This window comes from Pleurodeles waltl, chromosome 6 (assembly GCF_031143425.1).
Source record: "Pleurodeles waltl isolate 20211129_DDA chromosome 6, aPleWal1.hap1.20221129, whole genome shotgun sequence".
Classification (NCBI taxonomy): domain Eukaryota; kingdom Metazoa; phylum Chordata; class Amphibia; order Caudata; family Salamandridae; genus Pleurodeles; species Pleurodeles waltl.
Window position 1 is genome coordinate 670,890,717 of NC_090445.1, and position 22,841 is coordinate 670,913,557.

The window sequence follows — 22,841 nt, forward strand, 5'->3', positions numbered from 1 at the left end:
GTGTGTTGACCGTTGCAGCATGTTGACCTTGAGTGCTTGCTGGAGGGGGAGACAGGGGCCCTCTCTCCCATGTCCAAGGCACCCCATACGGAGGGAGGCAGGGTGGAGGTGAAACATTTTAAGAGAATCTGTTCAGTAGACCATTAGAGGGCCTCTTTGGGAGTAGAAAAAACAGGATTTTTAGTCATTGAGTACCTTGAGGCCTGCAGGAAAGCAGAGCATGTATTGGAGGCCTATTGAGCGGAGCTGTATATCTTGCACCCTTGTTGCACCGTGGGAAAATTATCACATGGGTGCTTTATACTGGAGGTCATTCACCTTGTGGGCCTCCCAAAGGATAGTGTTGCAGTCCTGATAATTTATGAACTTGACTAACACAGAGCGAAGTGGGGTCCCGGGAGGTGGTCGTTGAGCTAAGGAGCAGTGAGCCCTCTCCACCAAAATGCAAGAAGGAGGTGGGAAGCCAAGAAGTCAGCGAGGTCTCAAGTAATTGTTCAAGGGATTGTCCCTCTGAACCTTTGGGAAGTTTCACATAGCACAGGTTGCAACGTCAGGCCCGGCCTTTGGCATCCTCCGCCCGGGTCTCTAATGTCACAGGCGTCAAGTGGACAGTGAACTTGAGTTCCCTGTCAGTGTCCTCCAGTTCCGACACTCGGCCCTCCATATCTGTAACTCTGTCAGTCACTCCCATGCGGTTGTGGCGCAGGAGGAGAACTCTTAGCCCACCTTGCAGAGTTCAGATTCCAGTGTGGATCAAGACACTGAAATAGTCTGAAGGATGGCGTCAGTGCTGTTGAAGTTCGAATGCAGGCCAGGGTGGTCTGGTGCAGCAGTTAAGGATCCTTAGAGAGTCGTAGTGGGGATCCTCTAGTGGTCGGTTTTAGCTTGAGAGGCAGAGGGTTTATTGTGGCCCAAGATGGTTCACAGAATGATCCCTGAGAATGAGCGGGGTCTCCAATGCAGGTGATAAGCCCCCAGGGCTAGAGCTTTGTCGAGGTGAAGGGGAGTATGGTGAAGTGAATGTGCACATCATCAGGATCACCTGCACCCTAGCCTGGCCTGCTTCCTCCCCCTCCACCTGGTGAGGAAAACAGGAAGAAAAAATGTGGAAGGGGGGGGGGGGGGGGGAGTAGGGAGCAGAAGCAGCCAGGAGAATCCCCCTGGCTATGTGGGTCCAGAATAGGACGGAGGCGTGTGATGCCGCGCTGTTGGGGGCCAAAATCCAGGCATCTGGGGCAGGTGTGCTGCAACAAGAAGAGTGTAAGCCCCCCTGGGGGCAAGAAACAGGGACCCCAGGCCAGTAACCAGCTTCAAAAGCCAGAAGAAGGGAGAACCACGAAATGTAGGCTGCTCCAGAGCATTAACAGTAACAAACCCCTACGGGGGTATCAGTAAAATATTCTCTGTCGCCAGCCATGGCTGTTGTGTCACGAAGTGCACAACGTAGAGCACAGTCCCCAATACACTGGAGAAACTCAAGATGTCTCCTGTGTCTGGTGGGCTGCGCGACCCAGAGTGAGCAGTCTGGGCTGCTGCCACAGCGTAGTCCCAGTGCAGGATAAAATCAGGCCACTGTGAAGGCAGTAAGGGTGTCCCCCTGGGGCACCGATGGCGAGTACACAGCAAAAGCCCCCCCATTGAGGTGGTACAGAGCTTTACTTGTGATCCCCTGGGGTCCGCTGCAACAGCGACTCTACAGGTGCGCAGGCAGAAAGAGCAGGGAGGGGTCTGTGACCCAGGCATGTAGGTCACGGGTCTAGGGTCCAGCGGAGGCTGATCAAGGCTGCGACAGGTAGAAAGAGTAGCTGGGTCGGGGCAAAAGCTTTCCTGGAGGGTAGAGGAGCGCTGGCATGGGTATATGCACTCCTGGGCACCGCCAGCATCCCAGAATACAGTCACACTGGAGAAGAATGGAAGAGAGCTCAGAAAGGAGCACACATTATCTTGGCCCAGGTAGCCACACCCCTGGTATTTCATTTTCAGTGCTTTCTACAGAGCTCCACATCATCCAACTGTGACAATTCACCTGTCATATTTGTCAGACTTTCTCTCCCGATTGCCATGACTTTAGTGTACGACTCACACTGTTTTGCTACATTGTATATTTGAGTTGGTCAGCCTCAAAGTTCTCATTCCTTCCAATGCAAAGGGGACTGTGGTTGTTTTTATTTATTTTTAAAGTACCTTAAACATTCCAACCAGACTCTATTCTTCAGGTCTAACCATGAAGTAATCAATAACTTTGCAAATCATTAATTTAAGTTGTAACCAGTAATCAATATTTCCTGGCTACATAAACTGGTCCTATATGCGCTGACTTTTAGTATCTTCTTTGGGCAAAGTTTGGAGGAAACTAGGAATCTTGTGCATTCTTTAGCTCCAGAACAGATCTGTTTCATCATTAGCACAGTTTTGTGTTTGGTTAAAGGGATTTTTGTTGGGATTTCACCATGTATCTGAATTTCCTAATAGTAAATCAAATTCATGAATTTCTTTCTAGAATGGACAAATATGTTGCCTAGCCAGAGGATAAAATTACACAAATGTGTGCCATCAATCATTTGAATTTGCTAGTGGATTGTTTTCTGCATTAGCCATATGGGAAATGTGCAACTCCTTTGAAAATCTAGCATTCATGTTGATGTTTTCTGCTTTAAAAAATGTTATCTTTTCAGCAAACTCCAAGTGTTCAGATGTTCTCTTTTCCTGGAGGGTTAGGAGTCCATAACGTATTACCAGATGGTTAGAACCCAGTTCAAATGCTTTCTAAGAGATACCTTACAATTCCAGGAGAGTGGTCATCTAAAAGAAACAACTATCTTCTGCTAAGAGGCAATCTTGTTAGTAACCTGGTCACCCTTTTGTGGAATTAATGGGAGATACAGCTTTAGCTCCATCAGAAAGTCTTGGTTCATCTGGAATCTTTATGTTACTGTCCTAAACGTTTGTCATCAGAACAACAATTACAAAAAATGGAGACTTAACTTAAATGCTGTATTTCACAAAGGCCCCAGGCTTTTTCTACGGGAATTTCTTCATTGGGCAGAGAGGACTTATAATATTATAATGCATTCAATTTACTGGAACCACCACATGCTCAAAATTATCAGAACATTTTCTGGATGACCACTGTTTTATCAAAATTCAAAATACAAATTTCATGCAAGTCTTCAAGATAACCCCTCTCGTTAACTTCCTTGACAGATATTCAAGATCTTATTCACCAGAAATTGCCTAGGGTCAAATCCCTCTTTCCTAGGCACCTTAGGATTTAATACTTCATCTTACTCAAATAATCTATTGATTCTAAATGCTGATTAGGTAAATCCATTGGACATGGATTTCAAAAAAGGCCCAATGCGACTAAGCCAATTTAATCATTTCATTTTCCAGTTGATTAATTTCCCACATTGCACTTTCTCCACTACAAACTATTTGGCTACTCCCTGCAGCACGTCCCATCTGGCAAGCTTCCTGATATGTCATTGACACATAGAGGTTACAGCCGCTCTTTGATTGACATCTTCACCAGGCCCAAAGGTATACAGCCCATCTCACGCACACCCTCCTTCTTCACTGAATTGAACCAAACACTTATGGCAATTTGAAACACGTCCCCTGTCTTGCTACTTAGTCTCATCAAATCTGACAAGGCATTCCCATTAGCAGGGGAGCCTTTACAAGTTGGTAGTGGAACTGATGGGCCTGTCCCTTTTTTCAGGGTTATCCCTAAACGTTTTGCCTTCTTCCTCCTATTTTTTCTAACCTTTCTTTGTTGGCTTCAGGACTCTGGGCACTTTACCACTGCTAACTAGTGCTGAAGTGCATATGCTCTCTGCCTAAATTGTATTGGTGATTGGTTTATTCATGATTGGCATATGTGATTTACTAGCAAGCCCCTAGTAAAGTGCACTATATGTGCCCAGGGCCCGTACATCAAATGCTACCAGTGGGCCTGCAGCACTGATTGTGCCACCCAACTGAGTAACCCTGCAAACATGTCTCAGACCTGCCTCTGCAGTGTATGTGTGTGCAGTATTAAACTGCCATTTCAGCCTGGCAAGCACACCCACTTGCCAAGCCTAATCCTTCACTTTTACTACATGTAACTCACTTTTAAAGTAGACCTAAGGCAGCCCCGTGGACAGGGTGAAGTGTATTTAAAAGGTAGGGGATGTACTGGTGTGCTTTACATGTCTTGGTAGTGAAATACTGCTCAATTTGGTTTTCACTATTGCAAGGCCTATTTCTCCCATAGGGAAACGTGTACTTTCCCCATTAGGAGCAGATAGAGATCTGGAGTTTGGGGTCTCTGAACTCAATCTAAAAATACAATTTAAAAAAACAATTCCACCAAAAGATGTAAGTCTGAAAATAACACCTTTAGAAAGTGGGCATTTTCTTGCTTAACCATTCTGTGCCTCTGCCTGTCTGCTGATTACACGTCTGGGTGACAAATGGGCTTTTTGATCATTTACTCTAGACATTCACACAAAGGGTGCTGAGGTGTGTCCTGCATATCCTGATGGCCCATCACTAGGCTGATGGGTCTTCCTGAGCTAGAGCGGTGGGAGGAGCTGACACTTGCACCTGAATAGGGTTAAGTCTGTCCACACACAAAGCAGTCTCCAACCCCTGGAGTGTGTACGGGGCCAGAGCAGAGAAAGGCAGGCTCTTGTGAACTACCAAGACTCCTCTTTGAAGTTTGCCAACTTCCAAGATAGAAATGGGTATAAGTACTGGATCTCTGACACCACATAGTTAAAATCCTTCTGAACTGAGTAAAGGCTGCCAGGAAGAAGAGCTGGATGCTGTAAGAGGGACTACCACTCTGCCTGTTGCTTTGGTGTGCTGGCCTGCTGCTTGCTGCTTCTGTCCTGGGAGTGAAAGGACTGGATTTGGCTTTCTACATCTTGCTTCCAAAGGTTCTCCAAGGGCTTGGACTGAGTTTGCCTCCCATTAAGAAGACTCAGGGACATCAAAGACTTCACCTAGCAGCACCTGGGCTCTCTTGCTGACAATTCCGACTTGCCAAGTGGTGCCAAATCCAGTTCCTGGGCCCTTGGGAGTGAGTTACTTTGCAACAAGGAAGAAATTAGTGCATCGACTTACAGAACGATGTTGGAACCGGTGTCGCTCTCTGACTTTGCGCCGCTATCTGCACCAAAGCCATAGCCCCCAATAAGTGCAACGACCGTGACTACAACGCAGGCCCGATGCTGCCGCAGCACCTCTGAAGTCCTGCCACAGCATGAGTCCAGAATGCTGTGTCACTGGTGTCTGTGGCACCCGTCTCCACATGCACCGCAGCACCTGTAGGCCCATGGTGTGATTGCGACACTGCAAAGTTTACGTCTCTTGTTTTGACCTTGCCTTGTCGTAAGGAAACGACACCTCGCTGCCAACGCTGCATCACCTACTCTGCAACCATAAGGAACCAACGCTTCACCACTCTGCCTAGCAGAAAGGAACTGACAACTCACCTCTCTGGTGGCAGTAAAGAAGTGATGCTGGTCCGGCTCCAGTGATGCCTCACCTATCTGACTCCGACCAACATCTTGGTTTCATAATCGTTTTCAAAGGTACTGTAACCAGGGTCTATACAACTCCATGACTGGCCAACAATCCCTCGTGGGTGGGAGCGGACTGTTGGAAGCGACTCAGTCAAACCGTTTTGATAGCCCCAGTTGGAGCTATTGTGCTTCTAAGCGTTATGGCAAATTTAATCTTTGAAAATGTGTTATCTTTACTTGTGTATGATGGATTTTTTTGTTTTGGTTTTGTACTCAGATCAATACTGGTTATTTTCCTAAACCGTGTGGAGTACTTTTGTGGTGTTTTTACTGTGTGTGTGTGTGTGTGTGTGTGTCTGTGTGTACAAATGCATTACACATTGACTCTGAGATAAGCCTAACTGCTTGAGCGAAGCTACCAAGGGCGTGAGCAGGGATTATTTTAGTTGTGTGGCTCCCTTACACTGACAAGAGTGATGGTCCCTACTTGGACAGGGTGTGAACCACTGCCAGCTAGGGAACCTATTTTTTAATTGGATTCATTACACTGACAGGGTTGTGAAATTTAATAAAATATTTACTTGTCCATGGGACAGGTTGCTTCCTAAATCTACTTGTCCTTTAAAAAATCTACTTGTCCCTTTGGTGCCATGTAGTGCGGCGACAAATTATGGCAGCAATCTCAATATGTAAGAGCTCTGATAACAGCCTCTCTGACTATGCCAGGACGAATACTATAACAGGGCTTGAATCTATCAGTTTCAAACTCTAATATAGCAGTTTCATTATTTTGCCACCTTTATGCAGATCTGCATACTGGGGCTGTGGGAAGCAGTAAGCAATAATTCCAGGGCTGGAATGCCTTTGGGTCTGTGCAAATCTACTAACTTGCATGTTTTAAGGATTCTCACCAGCTCTTCCCTAATCTTTTCCCATACTGAGAAAGGTTGGAAATTTACTCCTGAAAAGAGCAGAAGTAGTTGTTCTTCCAAGGTTGGGGAAAACATGGTTGGAGGAAAAGTGAACTTGTAAACACTCAATAGATTTTAGCATGAGCAAATCTGCACAAGCATTTTGGCTTGTGCTAAATTACGGTTCACAAATATTTTTTAGGAGTATGATTTCATGGTCTATTTCTGTAAATTCTTGTGAATTCATGAAAGCCACTAATTCAAAGACCTATACTGTGGGTGCACTTTTGTGACTTTCTTTAAAAATAAGACCCCCTTATTAGGTCTGGCGTTACATTTTGTTTTTTTTAAATTCTATTTCTTTTGGCTGGCTTTACTGCGAGTGACAGCATTCTGCTCTTCCACAAAGAGCATATTGGCACACAAAGTAGTTCTGTTCAGTGCCAGGAACTACTGTGGCAATCAGTGGTGTAACGAAACTTGAGGGTTTCCCCCTGCAAAGAACATGGAGGTGGTCCCCCTCCCAGCACACTCAGAGCAGATGCTGAGGGGGCCCCTGAAGCTCAGGCCCCCCCGCACTGTGGGGGCTGTTACACCACTGGTGGCAATGAATGCTCTGAAGACCAAAAATATTTTTTTATTTTTCTCCAGTGTTTGTTACAATGGTGAGGGCATGGCAGCTCCCACAACAATAAAGTGTTACAAAAGCCATGTCAAAACAAGACACACATTGTCAAAACCAAAAGCCTGACAAACAATGTCAGATCGGTTGGCTTTGCCAGAGCTCGTTTATTTTCATGTTTCCAATCATCTTGCTGAAAATGGTTACACTGATTTTCCTTTATGAATATTTTTTGGAAATACTAGCGTGCATCAACACATTTTACTAAATTAAGCTTCAAAGAAATAGTACCCAAACTTTCATAGTAGCTAAACATTTTTGTACTACCTGCATTTTTTTCTGCACATTTTCTTTTGAAAGCAAAGAATCGTCACTCTTGCTTACAAGCTTCTGCACTGAAATCATTTGCATCTAATGGGAGAGCATTCTGGGAGCATTATATGTAGCCTCATGTTATTAAACTTTTCAAACACATGTGTACACTTTTTTTAGTGGAACCATGTCAGTAGTGCAGTGTGACCATACAACACTCACCCTAATAATAAAGGCTTTGCATTAATGCACCATAAATATAAGTTTGAACAGCATTAATGTATGGACACATATTACCTTAACTGCAGACTGTCCATTTCCCTGAAAACTGGCAGCCAAACGGTTTGTGCTGCTAGGGTTTGGGTCTACTTGTCTCAAGGACAAAATAAACATGAAAACTTGTTGTCCTTGACCATAAACAATATGTCTTGGGCATAAGGCTATAGGACTTCTACACCCTTGCAAGGATATCAGGCTTATCTGCCTGGCCAAACGTTTCATTAACTGTCCACAATACCTTTCCATTTTCAGTGTGCAGGAGGCACACAGTGCCATGTAATGACTTTGTTAGCGAATAGGCAGCGATTTCTGGGAACAATCAAACAGTGCGTCTATGTGGCTTTCTTTAGCAGCCCAGTTGCCCAAGGCAGCCGATGTGCGTTCTAAATTCCCACCTACCATCTATTTTAGCGTTCCTTAGGGCCCATTCTGAGAAACTTTCTCCACTCCCAACTGCTTTACAAACTCATTCTGTTATAATGAAAGTCACTTTCTCCATAATCTTGTCTTGTAAAACCAACTCGTAGCAGCACTTTTTCCAATATGGAAATTATGTACTTCTACGATTCCTTGGTATAATCCCTCATTCCACAGATCTTCGCCTTCTTTGCCAAACTCTGTGCATTACCTCACCCCAAAGCATGTCTTAACAAAATCCACGGGCGCTGACATGGGTCTGAATTGGTAAACGCTCACTGTATCTGGTATAAACAAAGTGACCATCGTCGAAACAGATAACCCCGCCAGTATATTTTAGTTCACAGAGTGAATATCTGCTCTACATCAATGACTTGGGTTTTTGCGGAGACTGCAGAAATTCGATTCTAAGTATACTTTCGAGTGTGTCTTTAAACATGTCTTTGCACCCCCCCCCACCCCCCCCAATCAGACTAGCATGTTTATGAGCCCCCATAGCATTTGTATAAACAGTAGGGGGCATTTGGAGAATGCTGCCAACCTAGTTCCAACTGCTTATTTTTTTCAAACTCCATCACCAGGGTTCACATGCGACTGGCCGGACAACACGGCTCTAGGATTTCAGAAATTGTTGGTGTTACAAGGGCTCAATCCCATCTTTGCGCTGTCCCTGTGCACCCTTATCGCAAGACCACTCACTGAACAAGGATATGCACACAATTTACAGATGACGGCAGGGATGGTTGAACATTCTGTCGATTGATGACTGGTCCATGGAGGAGAACAAAAGACAGTGACAGAGGAGCAATAAGGTAAAAAAAAATATATAAATGATAACCAGAAAACTTGAAAGTGTGGACAGTAAACCAGTAAATCTATATCGAGAAAAATCGTACAGGGGCCGAAATTCAGTACTCTACGCCAACTGTGGCAGTATGGAGTAATTAAATTTACTGTAATTTTGTAAAATTCGGTGCTTAAAGTATGGCATTTCGACAGAGTTGATACGTCTGTAAAAGGGAATACGAAATTAGGCAAAACACTTTCAATATTACGATACTGTAGCCAGCCTATCTCCAGCACACCAGATAATAAGCATAACATATATACTTTATCAATTAGAGCTGTAAAACAGAGGCAACTGTAGCGAAAGTACTTAAAACAGAACATGCCAGTAAATAACAAATAAAAAACACAAATTTTTTTAATGGCTCTTAACCGTGTCAAAGGACCCCGTTCCTGAGCATGGCTTTACTCACCTCATCCGAATGATGCTCGGACATTCTCCACAAACTGCGGCTGTTTGAACGATTAGACAGACAGCCTATGACCAGTAGGCGAAGATTAGGCGATATGGAATAACAGCATCAGCCTAACGTACACAGGCAACTTTCAACACCAAAACCATTAGAACTGAGGTTCACTTCAACATGAACGTGACATTCTGCGCACACACGAGGCAGAGACACTAATCACCAGAATACGCTGCTTGACGTAACTGACGTATTGGCACGTGACATCCGAGGATCTGACTGCCGATTTAGAAGGGTGTTTTGTGGGGTTGCTAAGACCTTACACCCGAGGGTGACCAGATCTTCAGCACCAAAACCGGGACATCTTGCAAAAAACAAAAGAAGGACTACATTTTTTCATCAAAGGAGCATCGGAGAATAAAAAAAATTCTAGCTATCTGGTCAAGAATTTCCAATTCTATTAAGGACACAGAGGCGAGGATTATGCTTCTCTTCCTTTACTGAGTAAATACACAGCAGCCAAAGAGTTAACAAATGTAAACTACAACTCCCATAAACATTTGTAGTCCAGGCTGCCCAATCCCAGGCAAGCCTCAGCTATGTCACCATAACAACAGATCCTCCTCTTTCTTTGCGTAGACATCCAGTTCTTTAACCCCTTCCCCGCCACGGACGTAATGGTTACGTCCATGGCAGCGCCCGTGTGGCGCCATGGACGTAACCATTACGTCCAGGGACTGGCAGTCGGGGGAAGCGCTAGCGCTTCCCCCGAGGGCCGCCCCCCAACACCCCCAGGCCAGGGCTGAAAGGGGAATCCCTTCCCCTTTCCCGCCCCCCCCCCCCATGACGTCAGCGCGCGATCGCGCGCTGATTTCATGGAAAGGGGGAATGACGCGCTGGAAGCCATTTGCTTCCAGCGCGTCAAGGGAGAAGGTGAGTATTTCACCTTCCTGCGGGGTGGGGGTGCTCTCAGAGAGGCATCGAGGGAAAGGAAAGGGTTTTCCTTTCCCTCGATGTCTCTTTGAGCATTCCTGCTGCCCGATCGCGATGCGATCGGGCAGCAGGAATGCCCACTAGACACCAGGGATTTCTGTATGTGTGTGTGTGAATATTAGTGTAGGGGAGCGACCCCTTGGGCAAGGGTCGCTCCCCTTTGGGGGCACATGCATTTTACGTCGTTTCTGCCCCCCCTGGGGGCAGATTGGCCCTATTTTTAGGCCGATCTGCCCCCAAGGGGGGCAGAAAGCCACTAGACACCAGGGATTTTATTGTTGCTGTGTATTTTTTGTGTTGGGGGGCGGCCCCTTGGGCAAGGGTCGCTCCCCTTTGGGGGCAAATGTATTTTACGTCGTTTCTGCCCCCCCTGGGGGCAGATTGGCCCTATTTTTAGGCCGATCTGCCCCCAAGGGGGGCAGAAAGCCACTAGACACCAGGGATTTTATTGTTGATGTGTATTTTTTGTGTTGGGGGGCGGCCCCTTGGGCAAGGGTCGCCCCCAGGGGCCCTCATGTATTTTTGGGCAGTTCTGCCCCCCTTGGGGGCAGAGAGGCCTATTTTTTTTAGGCCTTTCTGCCCCCAAGGGGGGCAGAATCCCAATAGCGCCAGAAATAGTATGTATGTATGTGTGCTTTGTGTTGGGGGGTGGCCCCTTGGGCAAGGGTCGCTCCCCCCAGGGGCGTAATGTATTTATTGTCGTTTCTGCCCCCCTTGGGGGCAGATTGGCCCTATTTTTAGGCCGATCTGCCCCCAAGGGGGGCAGAAAGCCACTAGACACCAGGGATTTTATTGTTGATTTTTATTTTTTGTGTTGGGGGGTGGCCCCTTGGGCAAGGGTCGCCCCCAGGGGCCCACATGTATTTTTGGGCAGTTCTGCCCCCCTAGGGGGCAGATATGCCTATTTTTTAGGCCTTTCTGTCCCCAAGGGGGGCAGAATCCCCATAGCGCCAGGGATACTATGTATGTGTGTGTGTGCTTTGTGTGGGGGTGTGGCACCTTGGGCAAGGGTCGCCCCCCCCCAAAGGGTGCAATGTAATCTGGGCGATTTCTGCCCCCTCCCCTTGGGGGTAGATTGGCCTATTTTTTTTTAGGCCCATCTTCCCCCAAGCAGAGAAGACTAGACACGGGAAAATGAAAAAATGGTTAGTGGCGGAGTGTTTGTCAACTGGCGAAGTATTTACTTTTATGATAATAACAGTTTTTCTCCTTTTTGTTTTAGTTCAAAGCTTTTGCTGACTTTGCTGTGGCTTGTTGCAGTTTTGGCAGTAGTTGTCCTGCGGTTTGCGTAGTTGCATGTTTTAGGTAAGTAAATAAATTTACTCCAAGTGAGTATTGTTGCAATGCATGAATGACATGTTTGTAGGTGGTGTACTGAATGCAGGATTGTGTGTGAAATTGTCCTTAGAATTATGCACAATGATTATTGTGTTGTCTTATGTCTAATTTGCTTTTTTTTTTCTCTTTTTAGTGGGATATCGTTGGTGATTGCTGTGGCTGTGCAGAGTAGTTGCTGGTGAGTCAAGCTTTTTCAGGCAAGTGAGCAGTATAGTTTTTGAGTTTATAATTCTTAGTGATAAACCTATACTTTGTTACTTATCTTACACAGTGCTGGTTGTTGGTGGTGTATTTGTCCAGTTAATTTTAGTAGGAAGGATCATGGCCAGCCGTAGGATGACCGCTCAGCAGGTTGTTAGTGTGCTTTTTGAGTCATCTTCTGACCATGAATATGAGACTGACTCTGCATCTGAGGCAGAGGAGGAAGTGCAGGATTCTGGAAGTGAATTTTCTGTCAGAGATGAATCATCTGATGATGAAGCCACTCTCAGTGCTGATGAAGGGCCTGTTTTAGAGGAGGACAGTGATGTGCCAATGGTGCAGGAGCCAGCGGCTGAAAGGCTTCCCATTGGAAGACCTGACGCATGGGTTGCACCAAACATGGAGCAGCCACAGTTGCCTGCGTTTACTGGTTTTCCAGGGTGTCGAGTTAATACGGAAAACTTTTTGCCCGTCAACTTTTTTGAGTTGTTTATGGACGATATATTTTTGGAAGAGATTGTTGAGCAGACTAATTTGTATGCAGAGCAGTTTTTGAGGGACAACGCTGCCAGACTTAGGCCACACTCTAGAGCTAGCCGGTGGATTCCCACAAATCTGGAAGAGTTGAAAAAGTTCTTGGGTTTAACTTTTTTGATGGGGCTGATAAGGAAGCCGTCGCTGTCTTCATATTGGTCTACTAGTCCCTTGATGGCAACTGCTATATTTCCTGCCATCATGAGTCGTAACCGGTATGAGCTTCTTCTTCGGATGTTGCATTTTGTAGATAATGCTTTAGCCTTGCCACGAGATCATCCTGATTCTGACCGTCTTTTTAAGATTAGACCTGTCCTTGATCATTTGGTAGATCGGTTTTCAGAGATCTATGTTCCAGGGAAAGAAATATCTGTAGATGAGTCTTTGGTCCTGTTCAAGGGTCGTTTGGTTTTTAGGCAGTACATTCCTAGCAAGAGGGCACGGTATGGAATTAAATTGTATATGCTGTCAGAAAGTAGTACAGGATATGTTTATAATTTCCGGGTCTACACTGGTAGGGATTCCAATATTGACCCCCCTGGCTCAATCCCATCTTTGCGCTGTCCCTGTGCACCCTTATCGCAAGACCACTCACTGAACAAGGATATGCACACAATTTACAGATGACGGCAGGGATGGTTGAACATTCTGTCGATTGATGACTGGTCCATGGAGGAGAACAAAAGACAGTGACAGAGGAGCAATAAGGTAAAAAAAAATATATAAATGATAACCAGAAAACTTGAAAGTGTGGACAGTAAACCAGTAAATCTATATCGAGAAAAATCGTACAGGGGCCGAAATTCAGTACTCTACGCCAACTGTGGCAGTATGGAGTAATTAAATTTACTGTAATTTTGTAAAATTCGGTGCTTAAAGTATGGCATTTCGACAGAGTTGATACGTCTGTAAAAGGGAATACGAAATTAGGCAAAACACTTTCAATATTACGATACTGTAGCCAGCCTATCTCCAGCACACCAGATAATAAGCATAACATATATACTTTATCAATTAGAGCTGTAAAACAGAGGCAACTGTAGCGAAAGTACTTAAAACAGAACATGCCAGTAAATAACAAATAAAAAACACAAATTTTTTTAATGGCTCTTAACCGTGTCAAAGGACCCCGTTCCTGAGCATGGCTTTACTCACCTCATCCGAATGATGCTCGGACATTCTCCACAAACTGCGGCTGTTTGAACGATTAGACAGACAGCCTATGACCAGTAGGCGAAGATTAGGCGATATGGAATAACAGCATCAGCCTAACGTACACAGGCAACTTTCAACACCAAAACCATTAGAACTGAGGTTCACTTCAACATGAACGTGACATTCTGCGCACACACGAGGCAGAGACACTAATCACCAGAATACGCTGCTTGACGTAACTGACGTATTGGCACGTGACATCCGAGGATCTGACTGCCGATTTAGAAGGGTGTTTTGTGGGGTTGCTAAGACCTTACACCCGAGGGTGACCAGATCTTCAGCACCAAAACCGGGACATCTTGCAAAAAACAAAAGAAGGACTACATTTTTTCATCAAAGGAGCATCGGAGAATAAAAAAAATTCTAGCTATCTGGTCAAGAATTTCCAATTCTATTAAGGACACAGAGGCGAGGATTATGCTTCTCTTCCTTTACTGAGTAAATACACAGCAGCCAAAGAGTTAACAAATGTAAACTACAACTCCCATAAACATTTGTAGTCCAGGCTGCCCAATCCCAGGCAAGCCTCAGCTATGTCACCATAACAACAGATCCTCCTCTTTCTTTGCGTAGACATCCAGTTCTTTAACCCCTTCCCCGCCACGGACGTAATGGTTACGTCCATGGCAGCGCCCGTGTGGCGCCATGGACGTAACCATTACGTCCAGGGACTGGCAGTCGGGGGAAGCGCTAGCGCTTCCCCCGAGGGCCGCCCCCCAACACCCCCAGGCCAGGGCTGAAAGGGGAATCCCTTCCCCTTTCCCGCCCCCCCCCCCCCATGACGTCAGCGCGCGATCGCGCGCTGATTTCATGGAAAGGGGGAATGACGCGCTGGAAGCCATTTGCTTCCAGCGCGTCAAGGGAGAAGGTGAGTATTTCACCTTCCTGCGGGGTGGGGGTGCTCTCAGAGAGGCATCGAGGGAAAGGAAAGGGTTTTCCTTTCCCTCGATGTCTCTTTGAGCATTCCTGCTGCCCGATCGCGATGCGATCGGGCAGCAGGAATGCCCACTAGACACCAGGGATTTCTGTATGTGTGTGTGTGAATATTAGTGTAGGGGAGCGACCCCTTGGGCAAGGGTCGCTCCCCTTTGGGGGCACATGCATTTTACGTCGTTTCTGCCCCCCCTGGGGGCAGATTGGCCCTATTTTTAGGCCGATCTGCCCCCAAGGGGGGCAGAAAGCCACTAGACACCAGGGATTTTATTGTTGCTGTGTATTTTTTGTGTTGGGGGGCGGCCCCTTGGGCAAGGGTCGCTCCCCTTTGGGGGCACATGTATTTTACGTCGTTTCTGCCCCCCCTGCGGGCAGATTGGCCCTATTTTTAGGCCGATCTGCCCCCAAGGGGGGCAGAAAGCCACTAGACACCAGGGATTTTATTGTTGATTTGTATTTTTTGTGTTGGGGGGCGGCCCCTTGGGCAAGGGTCGCTCCCCTTTGGGGGCAAATGTATTTTACGTCGTTTCTGCCCCCCCTGGGGGCAGATTGGCCCTATTTTTAGGCCGATCTGCCCCCAAGGGGGGCAGAAAGCCACTAGACACCAGGGATTTTATTGTTGATGTGTATTTTTTGTGTTGGGGGGCGGCCCCTTGGGCAAGGGTCGCCCCCAGGGGCCCTCATGTATTTTTGGGCAGTTCTGCCCCCCTTGGGGGCAGAGAGGCCTATTTTTTTTAGGCCTTTCTGCCCCCAAGGGGGGCAGAATCCCAATAGCGCCAGAAATAGTATGTATGTATGTGTGCTTTGTGTTGGGGGGTGGCCCCTTGGGCAAGGGTCGCTCCCCCCAGGGGCGTAATGTATTTATTGTCGTTTCTGCCCCCCTTGGGGGCAGATTGGCCCTATTTTTAGGCCGATCTGCCCCCAAGGGGGGCAGAAAGCCACTAGACACCAGGGATTTTATTGTTGATTTTTATTTTTTGTGTTGGGGGGTGGCCCCTTGGGCAAGGGTCGCCCCCAGGGGCCCACATGTATTTTTGGGCAGTTCTGCCCCCCTAGGGGGCAGATATGCCTATTTTTTAGGCCTTTCTGTCCCCAAGGGGGGCAGAATCCCCATAGCGCCAGGGATACTATGTATGTGTGTGTGTGCTTTGTGTGGGGGTGTGGCACCTTGGGCAAGGGTCGCCCCCCCCCAAAGGGTGCAATGTAATCTGGGCGATTTCTGCCCCCTCCCCTTGGGGGTAGATTGGCCTATTTTTTTTTAGGCCCATCTTCCCCCAAGCAGAGAAGACTAGACACGGGAAAATGAAAAAATGGTTAGTGGCGGAGTGTTTGTCAACTGGCGAAGTATTTACTTTTATGATAATAACAGTTTTTCTCCTTTTTGTTTTAGTTCAAAGCTTTTGCTGACTTTGCTGTGGCTTGTTGCAGTTTTGGCAGTAGTTGTCCTGCGGTTTGCGTAGTTGCATGTTTTAGGTAAGTAAATAAATTTACTCCAAGTGAGTATTGTTGCAATGCATGAATGACATGTTTGTAGGTGGTGTACTGAATGCAGGATTGTGTGTGAAATTGTCCTTAGAATTATGCACAATGATTATTGTGTTGTCTTATGTCTAATTTGCTTTTTTTTTTCTCTTTTTAGTGGGATATCGTTGGTGATTGCTGTGGCTGTGCAGAGTAGTTGCTGGTGAGTCAAGCTTTTTCAGGCAAGTGAGCAGTATAGTTTTTGAGTTTATAATTCTTAGTGATAAACCTATACTTTGTTACTTATCTTACACAGTGCTGGTTGTTGGTGGTGTATTTGTCCAGTTAATTTTAGAAGGAAGGATCATGGCCAGCCGTAGGATGACCGCTCAGCAGGTTGTTAGTGTGCTTTTTGAGTCATCTTCTGACCATGAATATGAGACTGACTCTGCATCTGAGGCAGAGGAGGAAGTGCAGGATTCTGGAAGTGAATTTTCTGTCAGAGATGAATCATCTGATGATGAAGCCACTCTCAGTGCTGATGAAGGGCCTGTTTTAGAGGAGGACAGTGATGTGCCAATGGTGCAGGAGCCAGCGGCTGAAAGGCTTCCCATTGGAAGACCTGACGCATGGGTTGCACCAAACATGGAGCAGCCACAGTTGCCTGCGTTTACTGGTTTTCCAGGGTGTCGAGTTAATACGGAAAACTTTTTGCCCGTCAACTTTTTTGAGTTGTTTATGGACGATATATTTTTGGAAGAGATTGTTGAGCAGACTAATTTGTATGCAGAGCAGTTTTTGAGGGACAACGCTGCCAGACTTAGGCCACACTCTAGAGCTAGCCGGTGGATTCCCACAAATCTGGAAGAGTTGAAAAAGTTCTTGGGTTTAACTTTTTTGATGGGGCTGATAAGGAAGCCGTCGCTGTCTTCATATTGGTCTACTAGTCCCTTGATGGCAACTGCTATATTTCCTGCCATCATGAGTCGTAACCGGTATGAGCTTCTTCTTCGGATGTTGCATTTTGTAGATAATGCTTTAGCCTTGCCACGAGATCATCCTGATTCTGACCGTCTTTTTAAGATTAGACCTGTCCTTGATCATTTGGTAGATCGGTTTTCAGAGATCTATGTTCCAGGGAAAGAAATATCTGTAGATGAGTCTTTGGTCCTGTTCAAGGGTCGTTTGGTTTTTAGGCAGTACATTCCTAGCAAGAGGGCACGGTATGGAATTAAATTGTATATGCTGTCAGAAAGTAGTACAGGATATGTTTATAATTTCCGGGTCTACACTGGTAGGGATTCCAATATTGACCCCCCTGGTTGTCCTCCCACTTTTGGAGTTAGTGAGAAAATTGTGTGGGAACTTGGTAGACGACTGTTTAACAAAGGTCACCATTTATATGTAGATAACTTCTACACTGGAGTTCGGTTGTTCAAGGAGTTGTTCAGAGTGGACACTGTTGCTTGTGGCACAATCCGCTCTAATCGGAAAGGCTATCCAAAAGAGCTTGTCTGTAAAAAACTTGAGAAGGGACAGTGCAGTGCCTTGCGGAATGATGAGCTGCTAGCTCTGAAATTTGTAGACAAGAGGGATGTATACATGCTAAGCACCATCCATGATGAGAGTACTTCACCTGTGGCTGTTTGGGGTCAGGTTGCCGAAGTGCGCAAACCTGTGTGCATCTTAGACTATAATAAGCACATGGGTGGTGTTGATAGAGTAGATCAGAGGTTAGAACCTTACACTGCTGCTCGTAAGTCTTATGTGTGGTATAAGAAATTAGCGCTTCACTTGTTCCACTTGGCAACTTTTAATGCTTTTGTTGTGTTTAAGGATAGTTCTCCAGAGTCAAGGATGACATTTGTGAAATTTCAGGAGTCTATCATAGCTAGCCTTGTTGTGCTGGAACAGGCAAGAGTTCCTAGAGAAGCAGTGGTGGAGGATGTGGCTAGATTGAAAGATCGTCACTTTGCTGAGCACATTCCTCCCACGGCCAAAAAAAACTTTCCTGCTAAGAGATGTAGAGTCTGTGCTCGAAGAGGTATCAGGAAGGAGACTAGGATGTACTGCCCTGATTGTCCTTCAAAGCCTGGGCTGTGTGTGGGTGGCTGTTTCAGGAGCTACCACACACAGAAGAATTATTGGGAAATTCCGTGAGCGTAAACTGGTGTTTTATATTTTTATATGTTCGGTTTCACGGTTGGCATTAGTCATGTACTCAGTTAGAGCTTTTGTGTTTGTAGTTTTGTACTAATAGTGGTTTCTTTGTTGTTTAAAAACAAAAAAAAGGGGATGGCATGTGTAGAGTGGCGCTTGGCTGGCGGCGTGGGTGTGGTGGCGCTTGGCTGGCGGTGTGTGTGGGGTGGCGCTTGGCTGGCGGTGTGTGTGGGGTGGCGCTTGGCTGGCGGTGTGTGTGTGGTGGCGCTTGGCTGGCGGTGTGTATGGGGTGGCGCTGGGCTGGCGGTGTGTGTGGGGTGGCGCTTGGCTGGTGGTGTGGGTGGGGTGGCGCTTGGCTGGCAGTGCCGGACAAACGCCAGTCCACACACTCATCAGCTGGTGTGATTGCTGTATCAGGCATGTGGGCGTATGAAAGTGATGGGCCCTTGACTGGCGCTGTCTGTGGATGCGAGTCTTGTAATGTGCTGGGCCCGTGGCTGGCGGCGTGAATGGTCTAGTGCATGTCATGTATGAAAGGTGTGTGAATGGACTGTAAAGCGGTTGGTGCCTTGTCGTGGCTTTACAGCTCACGAGCTGTGAGTCATTGGTTCAGTTTTTTGGCCTTTCAGTTATTACCAGTGCATTTCACTTTTGTGAAATCTCTTGTTAATAAAATTTGATCTACTGAACCATCACTCACCCTCGTGCCAAATCCAACCAGTATGTGTGGTACAAATGACAAAACCTGCTCTGCTGTAATCAGGCGTCGCAGCACACTTGAGACACGCTAGGTGCCTCAGGTGGGACCCCGATGATGAAGCATGCCACCAACTTGGTTGGTGGGTGAGGGGTCTTCTTCACATAACCTAAGTGTGTTTCTTTTCACAATTTTAGTGTTTGGCACATCACGGACGTATGTGCACACATCAAAGTGATATATTCCAAAAATACCTGTGTTTGGGGGGGAGGGCCCACCTATGTTTTTGGTCCTGGGTGCGGCCGTCATGTAGGGAAACCTACAAAACCCAGAAACTTTTTAAAACTAGGCACCCCAAGGAGTCTAGGGAGGTGTGGCTTGTGTGGCTCCCCCAACATTTTCTTACCCAGACTCGTCTGTAAACCTCACAATTTGCATAAAAAAGCATATTTTCCTGATTTTTCTTAGTAGGATCACCGCTCCAGCACAAAATTCCTACTTCCCAGTTTTCCCCTCAGTCTTCCAAGTAAAATGACACCTCACTTATGTGGGTCCCCAAAGCAGAGTCCGTCTAAAGATGTATAAAAGAATATGCCCTTATAAACTTGCTGTGCTATCCCTTCTATCCCTTCAGGTTTTGGGCCTTATTATGTTGCAGGCACCTGGGCCACCCACACAAGTGAGGTATCATTTTTATCGGGAGTCTTGGGGGAACGCTGGGTGGAAGGAAATTTGTGGCTCCTATCAGATTCCAGAACTTTCTGCCACAGAAATGTGAGGAACATGTGTTTTTTTAGCCAAATTTTGAGGTTTGCAAAGGATTCTGGGTAACAGAACCTGGTCCGAGCCCCGCAAGTCACCCCTCCTTGGATTCCCCTAGGTCTCTAGTTTTCAGAAATGCACTGGTTTGGTAGGTTTCCCTAGGCGCCGGGTGAGCTACAGGCCAAAATCCGCAGGTAGGCACTGTTTTCTCCCAAAATTGTGGATGTGTCCACGTTGCGCTTTGGGGTGTTTCCTGTCGCAGGCGCTAGGCCTACCCACGCAAGTGAGGTATCATTTTTATCGGGAGACTTGGGGGAACGCTGGGTGGAAGGAAATTTGTAGCTCCTCTCAGATTCCAGAACTTTCTGCCACAGAAATGTGAGGAACATGTGTTTTTTTAGCCAAATTTTGAGGTTTGTAAAGGATTCTGGGTAACAGAACCTGGTCCGAGCCCCGCAAGTCACCCCTCCTTGGATCCCCCTAGGTCTCTAGTTTTCAGAAATGCACAGGTTTGGTAGGTTTCCCTAGGTGGCGGCTGAGCTAGAGGCCAAAATCTACAGGTAGTCACTTTGCTAAAAACAGCTCTGTTTTCTGTGATATGTCCACGTTGTGTTTTGGGGCATATCCTGTCGCGGGAGCTAGGCCTACCCACACAAGTGAGGTATCATTTTTATCGGGAGACGTGGGGGAACACTGGGTGGAAGGAAATTTGTGGCTCCTCTCAGATTCCAGAACTTTCTGCCACAGAAATGTGAGGAACATGTGTTTTTTTAGCCAAATTTTGAGGTTTGCAAAGGATTCTGGGTAACAGAACCTGGTCCGAGCCCCGCAAGTCACCCCTCCTTGGATCTCCCTAGGTCTCTAGTTTTCAGAAATGCACAGGTTTGGTAGGTTTCCCTAGGTGGCGGCTGAGCTAGAGGCCAAAATCTACAGGTAGTCACTTTGCTAAAAACAGCTCTGTTTTCTGTGATATGTCCACGTTGTGTTTTGGGGCATATCCTGTCGCGGGAGCTAGGCCTACCCACACAAGTGAGGTATCATTTTTATCGGGAGACGTGGGGGAACACTGGGTGGAAGGAAATTTGTGGCTCCTCTCAGATTCCAGAACTTTCTGCCACAGAAATGTGAGGAACATGTGTTTTTTTAGCCAAATTTTGAGGTTTGCAAAGGATTCTGGGTAACAGAACCTGGTCCGAGCCCCGCAAGTCACCCCTCCTTGGATCTCCCTAGGTCTCTAGTTTTCAGAAATGCACAGGTTTGGTAGGTTTCCCTAGGTGGCGGCTGAGCTAGAGGCCAAAATCTACAGGTAGTCACTTTGCTAAAAACAGCTCTGTTTTCTGTGATATGTCCACGTTGTGTTTTGGGGCATATCCTGTCGCGGGCGCTAGGCCTACCCACACAAGTGAGGTATCATTTTTATCGGGAGACGTGGGGGAACGCTGGGTGGAAGGAAATTTGTAGCTCCTCTCAGATTCCAGAACTTTCTGCCACAGAAATGTGAGGAACATGTGTTATTTTAGCCAAATTTTGAGGTTTGCAAAGGATTCTGGGTAACAGAACCTGGTCCGAGCCCCGCAAGTCACCCCTCCTTGGATTCCCCTAGGTCTCTAGTTTTCAGAAATGCACAGGTTTGGTAGGTTTCCCTAGGTGCCGGCTGAGCTAGAGGCCAAAATCTACAGGTAGGCACTTCGCAAAAAACACCTCTGTTTTTTTCCAAAATTTAGGATGTGTCCACGTTGCGCTTTGGGGTGTTTCCTGTCGCAGGCGCTAGGCCTACCCACGCAAGTGAGGTATCATTTTTATCGGGAGACTTGGGGGAACGCTGGGTGGAAGGAAATTTGTAGCTCCTCTCAGATTCCAGAACTTTCTGCCACAGAAATGTGAGGAACATGTGTTTTTTTAGCCAAATTTTGAGGTTTGCAAAGGATTCTGGGTAACAGAACCTGGTCCGAGCCCCGCAAGTCACCCCTCCTTGGATCCCCCTAGGTCTCTAGTTTTCAGAAATGCACAGGTTTGGTAGGTTTCCCTAGGTGGCGGCTGAGCTAGAGGCCAAAATCTACAGGTAGTCACTTTGCTAAAAACAGCTCTGTTTTCTGTGATATGTCCACGTTGTGTTTTGGGGCATATCCTGTCGCGGGAGCTAGGCCTACCCACACAAGTGAGGTATCATTTTTATCGGGAGACGTGGGGGAACACTGGGTGGAAGGAAATTTGTGGCTCCTCTCAGATTCCAGAACTTTCTGCCACAGAAATGTGAGGAACATGTGTTTTTTTAGCCAAATTTTGAGGTTTGCAAAGGATTCTGGGTAACAGAACCTGGTCCGAGCCCCGCAAGTCACCCCTCCTTGGATCTCCCTAGGTCTCTAGTTTTCAGAAATGCACAGGTTTGGTAGGTTTCCCTAGGTGGCGGCTGAGCTAGAGGCCAAAATCTACAGGTAGTCACTTTGCTAAAAACAGCTCTGTTTTCTGTGATATGTCCACGTTGTGTTTTGGGGCATATCCTGTCGCGGGCGCTAGGCCTACCCACACAAGTGAGGTATCATTTTTATCGGGAGACGTGGGGGAACGCTGGGTGGAAGGAAATTTGTAGCTCCTCTCAGATTCCAGAACTTTCTGCCACAGAAATGTGAGGAACATGTGTTATTTTAGCCAAATTTTGAGGTTTGCAAAGGATTCTGGGTAACAGAACCTGGTCCGAGCCCCGCAAGTCACCCCTCCTTGGATCTCCCTAGGTCTCTAGTTTTCAGAAATGCACAGGTTTGGTAGGTTTCCCTAGGTGGCGGCTGAGCTAGAGGCCAAAATCTACAGGTAGTCACTTTGCTAAAAACAGCTCTGTTTTCTGTGATATGTCCACGTTGTGTTTTGGGGCATATCCTGTCGCGGGCGCTAGGCCTACCCACACAAGTGAGGTATCATTTTTATCGGGAGACGTGGGGGAACGCTGGGTGGAAGGAAATTTGTAGCTCCTCTCAGATTCCAGAACTTTCTGCCACAGAAATGTGAGGAACATGTGTTATTTTAGCCAAATTTTGAGGTTTGCAAAGGATTCTGGGTAACAGAACCTGGTCCGACCCCCGCAAGTCACCCCTCCTTGGATTCCCCTAGGTCTCTAGTTTTCAGAAATGCACAGGTTTGGTAGGTTTCCCTAGGTGCCGGCTGAGCTAGAGGCCAAAATCTACAGGTAGGCACTTCGCAAAAAACACCTCTGTTTTTTTCCAAAATTTAGGATGTGTCCACGTT

General features: G+C 46.7%; 1 protein-coding gene across 8 annotated transcripts in view; it reads right to left on the reverse strand.

Annotated features, from left to right (window-relative positions):
- LOC138300142 (zinc finger protein 2-like) overlaps window positions 1-9,502 on the reverse strand; it is a 108,581-nt gene extending 99,079 nt beyond the window's left edge. For 6 of the 8 annotated variants that reach the window (XM_069239091.1, XM_069239090.1, XM_069239086.1 and 3 more), the window contains exon 1: window positions 9,314-9,479. In XM_069239091.1, the coding sequence (XP_069095192.1) occupies window positions 9,314-9,337 (24 nt within the window). In that variant the 5' untranslated portion in view covers window positions 9,338-9,479. Of the gene's footprint in view, window positions 1-9,313 lie in introns of all 8 variants that reach the window. The other 2 variants (XM_069239087.1, XM_069239085.1) reach the window with 1 other exon arrangement.
- Window positions 9,503-22,841: the final 13,339 nt, after the last annotated feature.